Raw genomic sequence first — 12,781 nt, forward strand, 5'->3', positions numbered from 1 at the left:
CCATCTGTAATAACCAGCATCTGACAAAAAGCAGCACAGCAATAAAACACACAATATAATAATACAGCTGTGTTAATGAAAAAGAATGCAAAGTTGTAACTGTACTTTGTGCCATCTGTGCTTTTTACAGCCTGGAACAACTGGGATTTAACACGCTCCTGCAGCTGATGATTGGCGTGCCGTTAGAGATGGTTCATGGGGTGCTTAGGATCAGCTTCCTGTATTTAGCTGGGGTGCTGGCAGGTGAGTCCACACATTTACCACCCATCCAGGTGTATCTGCCCAATATAATATACACAGGAGTACATCATGCGGTAGAATTGAATACAAACTGTAATGTTGGAATTGATGTGATCTACACTGACACCTGGTGGTCATAATGACATTTCTATATTTATTTATTTATTTATTTATTTATTTTTTTAGCATTATTTTATAGAATGTCCCTCCTAACGTACCCTGAGTTTAACATCTCTTTACTATCTCTCAGGGTATATAAACCCATGCCCCACAATTAGGCCTTTCAGCAAGTGCATCATCTCCTGTATTTTGCCATTCTTATATTTACTTAGTACAATACCAAAGGTGGTCATTCCGAGTTGTTCGCTCGCTAGCTGCTTTTAGCAGCATTGCACACGCTAGGCCGCCGCACTCTGGGAGTGTATCTTATCTTAGCAGAATAGCCAATGAAAGATTAGCAAAACTGCTACTAAATTTTTTCTTGCAGTTTCTGAGTAGCTCCAGACCTACTCCTAGATTGCGATCAGCTCGGTCCGTTTAGTTCCTGGTTTGACGTCACAAACACGCCCTGCGTTCGGCCAGCCACTCCCCCGTTTCTCCAGACACTCCTGCGTTTTCTTCTGGCACGCCTGCATTATTTAGCACACTCCCAGAAAACGATCAGTTACCACCCAGAAACGCCCCTTTCCTGTCAATCATTCACCGATCAGCAGTGCGACTGAAAAGCGCCGCAAGAACACCAGCAAATCTACTAAGTTTTGTGTTAAATAACTTAGCGCATGCGCATTTAGCAACAAAATCGCAGCATAGCGAAAATCGGCAACGTGCGAACAACTCGGAATGACCACCAAAGCTCTTTATAGAATGTGGCAAAATATTTGTTTACAAGGGAAGGGTTTCTGCCAGGTTTCATGCATGTGACCCTCATGTATCATATTTGTAATTATTATATGGATGGGCATAAATATATATATATATATATATATATATATATATATAAAGTATAGCTGCTCCGGCACTCCACAAAGTCCAATGCTGGACTGATGCTGCTCTGGTGCCCTCCCCAACCGGGAACCGGTGGTGCACAATGGAAAAAACGAGGCGGCACTCAGAGACTTTCACTTCTATAATATAATTGTGCACATGGTGCAAAAGGTCACATCAACGTTTCGGGGACCTGGTCCCCTTCTTCAGGATAACAGTGGTGCAAAACAAGAGTGTTTAAATAAGGTTAGAAACACTTACCCCCTGACCCCATTCAGTCACATGCTGCAGCGTTACTCTCCGGCCGCCCGCTCAGGACTTCCGCCCGGCTCACTGACGCCTCGGCGGGGCCGGAAGTGACGTCGCGGGAGCAAGCCGCGTCACCATGGCAACCGCTCGAGGCATACTCACTGTTCGAGCGTCTCCTCCCGGCCGCGTATCTCACTTCCGCCCAGACGTCCACAAGTCCCGCGAGCTCTGGAGCCACATCACGGAAGCCAGCTGCGTTACCGTGGTAACGCTGTCTGCTGTGAATAAACATAATATCATACACTAACATAAGTGACAAAATAAGATGACCTTAGGAGGTCAATATAAAGGTGACAAATCATGTTAAAGTGCTAGTGCAAGCTGCAAAACAGTTAAAAACAACAATTAAAAATATCCATAGGTACAAAGACTAATGTGCATAATGACACCTCAAATGTTAAACTGGCCTACTGATATGTATCAAATATGGCAACAACAGGCGCTACGTGCTCACTCTGTCACCATCTTTTCATAAGCCACAGGGCTCCTATTGTTAAAGTGGTCAGGATGTTGTTGCCATATTTGGCTTCCGTGATGTAGCTCCAGAGCTCGTGGGACTTGTGGACGTCTGGGCGGAAGTGAGATACGCGGCCGGGAGGAGACGCTCGAACAGTGAGTATTCCTCGAGCGGTTGCCATGGTGACGCGGCTCCCTCCCGCGACGTCACTTCCGGCCCCGCCGAGGCGTCAGTGAGCCGGGCGGAAGTCCTGAGCGGGCGGCCGGAGAGTAACGCTGCAGCATGTGACTGAATGGGGTCAGGGGGTAAGTGTTTCTAACCTTATTTAAACACTCTTGTTTTGCACCACTGTTATCCTGAAGAAGGGGACCAGGTCCCCGAAACGTTGATGTGACCTTTTGCACCATTTGCACAATTATATTATAGAAGTGAAAGTCTCTGAGTGCCGCCTCGTTTTTTCCATTATATATATATATATATATATATATATATATATTTATTTATTTATTGTCGGAGCGGCCAAACTGAGGGCTCAATATATAATTAGGCTGCTTGATCCTATGTGGGGAGCTTCCAGGTCTCTTCACCTGGTAGCTTCAGGCCATTGACATAGTGTTTCAAGCACGATAGATATTGGTGCTGGAAACCTTTAACGCCATCAGTTGGAAGTGGCAGAGAAATTATGGGAGGTGGAAGGCCAGACATATGTCTTTTATTGCTGCTTATTTGTGTATTGGTCCCTTTTTATGGGGTGGGGGAGCCAGGAATAAACATGGACCTCAACAGCAAAGAGTAGGGTTGGCCAGAACATTGATCACTTTGATTCAGGCAAGGGGGGGGGGGGGGGTGAGAGGGGAGGGCACTTCCCTAGATGCTCCCTTGACAAATGAGGTTTGCATTTGCTGTCACTGTGCTTGCAATTTAATCATCCTCCTGTCCTCTGTTCCCAGGATCCCTTGCAGTTTCTGTCACAGACATGAGAGCCCCTTTGGTAGGAGGTTCTGGAGGAGTCTATGCCCTCTGTTCTGCCCATCTCGCTAATGTTGTTTTGGTAAGTGCTGCACATGGATGGCAATGATATTACATCAGCCATATACATACATACACATATGGACACCGGCTAAAAACCTTTAATTGGAAAAAAATAAAAATGACAAACGTTCGTTTCACCCACTGGATCTCGCACTGGATTCACCAGGAAATGGGTGTGGGAGGATTGGCACACCCCTGATTCATATAAGTTAACATCTATAGAACGTCATATCATTTTTGCTGTGATGTTCAATGTGGCTACTGCTGTATGGAAAATACTATAGGATAACCCTAGTAAGGGAGAAATGTAGAATGATTGTAGCTAGATCATTGTGTTCAGTACATTATTATCAGATAGCCCTTCTATTAGGCTCCTGAACCTCCCCCCAACTTCTCGGATGGCAGCTGGCACCTGTAGGAGATTGCAAAAATTTTGGCAAAGTAAAAAGGGCACCCATTTGCTTGCCCATCCCAGAGTAAATTGTGGAGAGGAGGCATGGACTGCACACCCTAGCTTCTTATAATAGGATGTGCTACCTTGCTGGGACTTAGTACTGCAATATAGGAACAAGAGAGCAGGAGCACCATACACCATTAAATTTATAACATTTGAGGTTCGTGGCATATATTGGCCAGTATATGAGCCTGCCCACCTTCTTCAAGGTGACCTCATTGGACAGGTCCCTAACATGATAGGGGTTCGCCCCCAAACCACCCCAGGGCATCACACAGATAAGAAATAGAAGTGAGAAATCAGTGTTAAGCAAGTGAGGGAAGCTGCTGAGTGTTAGAAAGAGGATAGCAGTAAGGTGTCAGAGTGTTAGAGAGGGAGGTTAGCTGATCAGTGTTGCAAGGATGAAAGATGTGTGAAAAATGCTACATAAATAAAAACAAACACGGTGATATAGGTGTTAAAAATAAATGTAAGGTGGTGATGTCCCAAAGTGGCCCAGCCAGAGTAATCCAAGGGGCCACACACCCCAAAAGTGTATCCCCAAACTGACTTTCTATATAATTGAAAGGATCTTACCTATAGCCTTTGTGCAGTCAGCATGTGCTAGTTCCCTGTTTAAAAGCCTGGGAGTAAATCCATCAGTGTCTTGTTGTCCATAGATGGCTCCACAGCTGACTGGTATTTCCAGACCAAAATGGCTGACTGCTAGTGGAGGAAATCTGCTAAGTTTTTGGTGTCCCTTTGGGACTGGTGGAGTTCCCTGGACGCAATGTTCACAGAAACTATCTGATGCTGCAACTTCAGCAGCGGATCACAAAAGCCTGCAGTGGGCATTTTCTATTACAGATGCTGTAACCGGATTACCTCACTACCCATAGAATAGAGGGTGGCTACTCGTCTCCCTGAGTAACATGAGTGCAGTTACTTCACCACTCCTAGGGATTCCCCCTCACCGTCAGTAACTGTTTGTGACTGACTCCGCCCACTTCCCCAATTCTAAACCAGCGCACAATGCATTAACTATAACGTTAGGACACATTATTACATACACATTTACAGCACATGGCGCCTAGCACCGATAGTTCATATGAAAATGACACTGCAGCACGAGGGATTAACCCACTCAGTTCCATGGCTGCCATCTTGACCACGTGGGCCACAGATGCCTCCTGCTGCTTTTGCATTTAAATTAGAACAGCTGCTGCGTCTTTGTTACTATTACGTCCATCTTTGAATCCCTTCATTCTTTTAGGAGAATCTAGTGGTACCTATAGAACCCACCCATCTACATTTGAGTACATAACATAAAGTACCGGGGCAGAGGTAACGCCAGGCCGAATTAGACTTGTTACTCTGGCAAGGTTTTTTCTTAGTTCTAAACAGATGCTTCATGGGGACATTCTGCAACTGATAACGTGTGAATTCCTATATAAGGTGTTTCCTTCCTTAGCGTTTCAGTGGTTTATTCGCCATCAGTTACCGCGGTGGACTGCTAACTACCGGAGTAATTCAGCATTGCTCCGGTGCGGGGACAACTGCTCCGAAAAGCATCTGTCCCCGCGATCTCTATAACTCTTGACCCAGGCGACTGTGTGCAATCGGAAGTGTTTGTGCGCTTCAGTGACGACAAATACAGTGGTAATAAAGTGAATGTTTGCCTTTACTAAAAAATCAAGAGACTTGTTATAATATATTCTTTTACTAGAAACAAATAATGTTACACTTTAAATAATTACACTTGTTAAAATACACAATAAAATGTATCAGCTCAATTGCTATTATATTTCAACCAGAATGCATTCCTTGTTTAGTGAAATGTTATAATAAAAAGCCACTTTGACTTATAATTAATTAAACCAATATTTCTTACAGAGATATCCAATTAATAAGAAACATTAATCAATTATTTCATTTGCCGTTAATGCCACATAATTCTCATTACTAAATGCCAGTTTGTAAATATAGAAATTATTGAATAAATGTCTCCACTTAACCTGTCACTGGCGTCCCAGTGCAGGATTAGTCCTTCATAATGTGTTTTGCCCGATCAAACGGGGTTAATAATTACCCTTTCCTGGAAGTGTCCTCCACTATAGCACAAGTGCAGGGATTAATTTTTCAGGTAAATAGCTTAGGGAGTTCCAGGCTGACGGGCAGCGTTTGTAAGCACACAATCAGAGGCAATAGAGACTTTAGCAGGCCGTCGGTGCTGCACCGAGCAGCGTCCAAAGAGCCACAGTAGTAATGAGCCGTAGATGTAAATGTCCTCGGTGTATAGCACACACCGTGAGCGGCAGCCGAATGGCACAGATGGATGCGGCAGAGATGAGCGGCAAAAGACCGGCACAGCTGAGAACGGCAGGAGCGGCAGAAGCGGCCAGAGACACAGTCACACATGCAGCGGTTGAAAACGGGTGATGACGTCAACGCGTTTCGTCCCGTTTATTCTCGGGATTTCTTCAAGCGACTGTGTGCACGTTTACGCGAGTCCACACATGCATATGGTTGCCGCGGGATCCCTCTTCACAACCCGGACCTTCCTCCAATAGGAATGAGCAGGGCTCCCGCTCATTCACTCCTAATAATGAATGGGCCTGTTACTAAAAATGGCATTTCCGCATGTGTAACGGGTCCATAAAGGATGATGAATGGGCCCCCAATGTGATATACTTAGGAGTTATATATGAACACTTACGTTTAGGATTTGTCATGCCAAGCGGACGACTGTGCTTGAAATCCTGTCAGAAGCAGCCAGTAATGGCCTGGCGAGCCTTTTCTTACAACCGTCTGACTAAACAGAGAGCCCTGAGGGGAATCAATCCCATATTCTGAGCATAACGAGCGGCCTGCACACTGTGTACATATTATAGGGGATGCTTTTTGTCAAGTAACGACAGAGTTGGCTGCGGTTACTGGCACCGCCAGCTGAGCATAATGGGATACATGAAAAAAATCGAAATGTAAAACCACTGAAAGGATTCTCTCTGCCTCTCTCTGCGGCTATCAAATGATCCATGTCACCGTCTCAGACGTGCGTGACATGAAAGGATGTGACAGCTCCATGGCGGGGAGATGGAGGGCAGTGAATGGAGCCGACAGCGCACACAGCACAGCCAGGAGTAATATGGCTGGAGAGTACCACAGCATCGCTATAAGCATGAGATAAGACGGGGAGCATAAGGATGAGGGCTATGTGATTGTGGGGAAGCTATCTGTGCTCTGGGAAGAGAGAGATTCAAACAACAGGACGTTTATAGGCAGTAAATTGTGGCCTGTTAACAGTTTCCATAGCAACCGCATCCTGGGGTAAAGTAAATAATATACCTAATACCAACACTGTCCGAATAAGTCATCGCTGGCACCTCAGATATTGGCAGACAGATTTGCCGAGCACTACAAATGACTAGGGGGTTTGGATGTACAATATATAGGCCAATAAATTCACTGTCTGCAGAAAAAAAACGTTGTGCACATCACTATCTTCATAGATACTACAACATCTTTCAGGATGCATATAGCACGGATTTGGGGGTCCTAGAATTTCCTTCACACTCATGGTCTGTTGATACGATATTGGGCCTAACTCAGAGCCGATCGATGCACCAACAGCGGTCACACTCTGAAGCCCTTAGCGTTGTGCGCACGCGCACAGATGTGAATGCAGCTCACAGGTGTGATCGCCTCTGCCTGATTGACAGGCAGAGGCAGTCGCGGGGTGGGAGGGGGCGTGCCAACGGCATTAAAACGCCGTTGGGGGGGCGTGGTCTGGACAACGCAGGCGTGTCAGGACCGTTGCTGGGGTGGGCAGTGGCTGCGTGATGTCACACATAGCCACTGCGACCAAGAACGTGGCGGGTAGCCGCCTGCCAGGCAGGGAGCTACTAGGCGGAGGGAGGGGGGGGGGGGGGCTAACATGCGGGGCGGACGGATATATATTTTATTAGTGCACAAAATGAATCGTGCATCAGTTGCACATAAAATCACTGTGTTCAGAGAACAAAACCAACAAAACATGAATGTCACACACAAACATAACTCAATGAATATTTACTGCAAATCAATGTGACTTTTGCTGTTGCCTTGTAGAGACAAGTTCCGAAATACGCGGCTTCACCGTGGCAAGTGCCACTCCCCAATCATTTTCGCAACAAAGTCTGTTCCTTTTCTTCGTTTTTATGTCTACCATCCTCGAAAAGGATTGCTCGCAAAGATACGTTGTAACAAACAGTATGAGTATCTCAAGGGCTTTCTTAGCAATAAGAGGGTACGGTAAGATTTGGTGACACCAAAACGTTGAGAGCGTTGTTGTTCTGAAGAGTTGCTGTTGAACCTGGCTCTGCAGACGTTCAATGATTTCGTCGAGGTACTCATCATTGACATCTGCTGTCACAACACTAAACGTGAACGGCTGTCTCACCCATGCTGGATAGGACTCTCTGATGGGGAAGTATTCGTCGAGAGACTTTGCGAGCTCATCTAAGTGCATAGCAATTGCTTGCTTTAGTTCCCCACCCCCTGCTTCTGTTGATTGAGATGATTGAGAGCATCGAAGATATCGGCCATGTACGCCAAAATGAGAATGAACTCAGAATTTTCGAAGCAATCTGCATGACCATGTTGGTGCTCTCGCAAAAACAGGGCTAATTCCACACGCATGGCAAAAACACAATTCAGCACCTTTCCCCAGGATAGTACAGAAGTACCTCGAATTCAGAGCCCATTTCATTACACAGCTCTTTGAAGATGCGTTGCTTCAGAGCACTATTTCGCACATAGGGGGTCATTCCGAGTTGTTCGCTCACTAGCAGATTTTAGCAGCTTTGCACACGCTAGGCCGCTGCCCTCTGGGAGTGAATCTTAGCTTAGCAGAATTGCGAACGAAAGATTAGCAGAATTGTGAATAGAAAATTCTTAGCAGTTTCTGAGTAGCTCGAGACTTACTCCTACACTGCGATCATCTCAGCCCATTTCGTTCCTGGTTTGACGTCACAAACACACCCTGCGTTTCACCAGCCACTCCCCCGTTTCTCCAGACACTCCCGCGTTTTATCCTGGCACGCCTGCGTTTTTCCGCACACTCCCAGAAAACGGTCAGTTTCCGCCCAGAAACACCCACTTCCTGTCGATCACACTCCGATCACTTCAACGATGAAAATTCTTCGTTTGGACTTGAGTAAATCTACTAAGTTTTCTGCTAAAATACTTAGCGCATGCGCACTGCGTACCATGCGCATACGCATTTTCGCCTTAATCGCTCCGTTGCAAAAATCGGCAACAAGCGAACAACTCGGAATGACCCCCATAGGGGGTCATTCTGAGTTGATCGCAGCAGGAACTTTGATAGCAGTTGGGCAAAACCATGTGCACTGCAGGGGGAGCAGATATAACATGTGCAGTGAGAGTTAGATTTGGGTGGGTTATTTTGTTTCTGTGCAGGGTAAATACTGGCTGCTTTATTTTTACACTGCAATTTAGATTTCAGTTTGAACACACCCCACCCAAATCTAACTCTCTCTGCACATGTTACATCTGCCCCCCCTGCAGTGCACATGGTTTTGCCCAACTGCTAACAAACTTGCTGCTGCGATCAACTCAGAATTAGGCCCATAGTTCACACATTCCACTACAATTTTTAATACCTCTGCCAGTTTTGGGGGCAAGGTTTTTGTTGCCAACGCATGCCTGTGCAGAACACGGGGTCATTCTGAGTTGATTGTTCGCTGTTTTTCGCAGCGCAGTGAAAAGGTTACTAGTGCGCATGTGTATGCACTGCAAGGCGTACGCGCGTCGTACGGGTACAAAGCGGATCATTGCTGGGCGATGGATTTAATGAAGAATCCATTCGCACAGCTGATCGCAAGGAGATTGACAGGAAGAAGGCGTTTATGGGTGTCAACTGACCGTTTTCAGGGAGTGTTTGGAAAAACGCAGGCGTGTCCAGGCGTTTGCAGGGCGGGTGTCTGACGTCAATTCCGGGACCAAAAAGACTGAAGTGATGGCAAGGGCTGAGTAAGTCCAGAGCTACTCAGAAACTGCAAAAATCTTTTTCGTCCCGCGCGGCTGCACAGGCGTTCGCACACTTGCAAAGCGAAAACACACTCCACCCGTGGACGGCGACTATGCGTTTGCACGGCTACTAAAAGTAGCTAGCGAGCGATCAACTCGGAATGACCTCCTCAGTGCGTAACAATGATGTGTGGTGCAGCGACTTTCACCAGCGCACCAAAACCAGAGTTTCATCCCAGCATGGCTGGAGCTCCGTCCGAACAAATTGTAGAAACCATGTCCCACCAAAGACCGTCGTCTCTGAAGAAGTCATCCACAAGTTTCTTCCCGTCGGCTGTCTTAGTTGTTGTAAGAGGCTTATAAAATGAAAAAAAAATTCCTATATCATGTCGCCTTTCACATAAAGCACAAATACAACAAGCTGGCTTAGATTGGAAACATCGGTGGTCTCGTCGAGTTGGAGACTGCATTTTGCTGGGCTTGAAATCAGATCTGCAACTACTTGAGTCAAGATGTCATTGCTCATGTCATCTATTCTGCTGCTGATGATGTCATTGCTCATGTCATCTATTCTGCTGCTGCTGATGTCATTGCTCATGTCATCTATTCTGCTGCTGATGATGTCATTGCTCATGTCATCTATTCTGCTGATGATGATGTCATTGCTCATGTCATCTATTCTGCTGATGATGATGTCATTGCTCATGTCATCTATTCTGCTGCTGATGATGTCATTGCTCATGTCATCTATTCTGCTGCTGATGATGTCATTGCTCATGTCATCTATTCTGCTGCTGATGATGTCATTGCTGATGTCATCTATTCTGCTGATGATGATGTCAGTGCTCATGTCATCTATTCTGCTGATGATGATGTCATTGCTCATGTCATCTATTCTGCTGCTGATGGTGTCATTTGAAAAGAGGAATTTGGGACAACTTATTTTCAGCAGCTTTTCCCAGCATGATATTCGCTATCTTCAACGCAGCTGGCTTTACGAGTATTTCACCAATGGTGTGTGGTTTTCCCTGCTTTGCGATCAGGTACGCAACTTCGTATGATACTGTTAAGATCGGTTTGTCAATGGGTACAAAGCCGAGAACAGGCAGAGTAGCCCTTTCATCGAATCTGGCTCTCTTCACCTTGAATTCAGCAAGGGTTGTGTTCTTGTACTTCCCATCTCCATGCAGATTTAGGAAGTGTTCCCTTAGTTTTGCTGGTGCTAGACTAGAATTGCCCAACTTGGCATTGCAAATCATGCATTGAGGACGCCGACTTCCATCACTTTTTGTTATACACAGTGGCGGAACTAGCGAGCGGTGGGCCCAGGTGCGACAAAATGCTCCCCCCCCCCCCCCCCCATCCCATCCAAGTCCACCGCCTCACCCCTGGAGAGGATCTGGTGAGGGGGACCTGCTCGGGGCCAGAGAAATGGATACCTAGCAACAGTGCCGCAACTAGACATTTTAGCACTGTGTGCAAGAAACGGCATCGGAACACCCCTGCATGCAAAACAGGGGCAGCGCAAAAATACATAGGGGCGTGGCTTCGTGGGGAAGGGGTGTGGCCACAAATAATACCAATTCATAAAACGGTGCACAGTAGTCTCCATTATTCAAATTACGCCGCACAGTAGCACCACTACACCAGGTAGAGCCCCTTTTACACCTTACGGCAGACAGATTCCCCTTTTTACACATTACGGCAGACAGCGCCCCCTTTTTACACATTACGGCAGACAGCGTGCTCTTGTTACACATAACGGCAGACAGCGTGCTCTTGTTACACATAACCGCAGACAGCGTCCTCTTTTTACACATTACGGCAGCAACTGTGCCCTTGTTACACATTACGGCAGACAGCGTGCCCTTCTTACACATTACGGCAGACAGCGTGCCCTTGTTACACATTACGGCAGACAGCGTGCCCTTGTTACACATTACGGCAGACAGCGTACCCTTGTTACACATTACGGCAGACAGCGTGCCCTTGTTACACATTACGGCAGACAGCGTACCCTTGTTACACATTACGGCAGACAGCGTGCCCTTTTTACACATTACCGCAGACAGCGTGCCCTTGTTACACATTACGGCAGACAACGTGCCCTTTTTACACATTACGGCAGGCAGATTTCCCCTTTTTACACATTACGGCAGACAGCGTGCCCTTTTTACACATTACGGCAGACAGTCCCCCTTTTTAGAAAGAAAGAGAAATAAAGAAATATACTTACCCTCTCCGCTGGCTCAGGCTCCTCGGTGCAGCTTCTCCAGAGATCCCGGGCAGGAGAGAAGGAGGAGGAGGGAGCCGCAGCAGCGCTGTGTTATTGGTGGAGGCGCTGCTGCTGTCCCAGTCCTTCACCATAGGCTGTCCTCCACCGCTGTGAATGCTGGGATGCGCTTCACAGCGGTGGAAGACAGCCTATAGTGAAACAGAGGGACAGCAGCAGCGCCTCAACCAATAAAACAGCGCTGTTGCGGCTCCCTCCTCCACCTCCCTCCTCCTCCTCCCCCCCCCCCCCCCCCGTGGCAGCTGCGCTCCTCTCCTCTCCTGTGTCCTGCGGGCGGCTGTGTGCTGCGGGCAGCGGTTGCCCACAGCGGCATGTAATGAGTCAGTTTGACTCATTACATGCTTTGGGCCCCTGGACAGTGGCGGGCCCCAGTGCAACACACCGCCTCTGGTTATACACGTGAATCCACATTGTACGTATTTGTCCGACCACTTTCTTATTTTGCTCGACATAGGGGGTCATTCCGACCAATTCGCACGCAGCGGTTTTTCGCTGCGGTGCGAACGGGTGCGGAATGCGCATGCGCGGCGGCCTCTGTGCGCGACGTTGCCTGGCGACAGGGGTCGCCGGGTTACGTCGCGGTTACCGATGGAAGCGGTCGCAGCGGCGACCACTAAGAAGATTGACAGGAAGGAGGCGTGGATGGGCGGATCCAGTCCGTAGGAGACCGTTTTCGGGGAGTGGTGAGTAAAACGCAGGCGTGTCCGGGACAACAGAGGGCGGAGGTGTGACGTCAAAGCCGGGCCCATAATCGCTGGATCCATCGCACAGGGTAAGTAGGTATAGGTCTAGTCTACTTCTGCTTGAATTTTTTTTAGCTTAGCAGGGCTGCACAAGCGATCGCAGCCCTGCTAAGCTAAAATACACTCCCCCATAGGCGTGGACTATTGATCGCAGCAGCAGCTAAAATTTCCTGGCTGCGATCAACTCGAAATGACCACCATAGTATGAAGGGATTGGAATATTAAAAAGGAAATCACAAATGACGTACAATCACGAGCGCACC

The 12,781-nt window shown here is 47.3% G+C and overlaps 1 protein-coding gene across 1 annotated transcript in view; it reads left to right on the top strand.

Moving 5' to 3' along the window:
* The window catches only part of RHBDL1 (rhomboid like 1), a 68,306-nt gene that overhangs the window by 48,030 nt on the left and 7,495 nt on the right, over positions 1–12,781 (top strand). The window contains exons 5-6 of the mRNA XM_063935064.1: positions 131–243; positions 2,941–3,041. Coding sequence (XP_063791134.1) covers positions 131–243; positions 2,941–3,041 — 214 coding nt within the window. The remainder of the gene's footprint in view (positions 1–130; positions 244–2,940; positions 3,042–12,781) is intronic.

Source organism: Pseudophryne corroboree, chromosome 7 (genome assembly GCF_028390025.1).
Source record: "Pseudophryne corroboree isolate aPseCor3 chromosome 7, aPseCor3.hap2, whole genome shotgun sequence".
In the NCBI taxonomy this organism is placed as follows: domain Eukaryota; kingdom Metazoa; phylum Chordata; class Amphibia; order Anura; family Myobatrachidae; genus Pseudophryne; species Pseudophryne corroboree.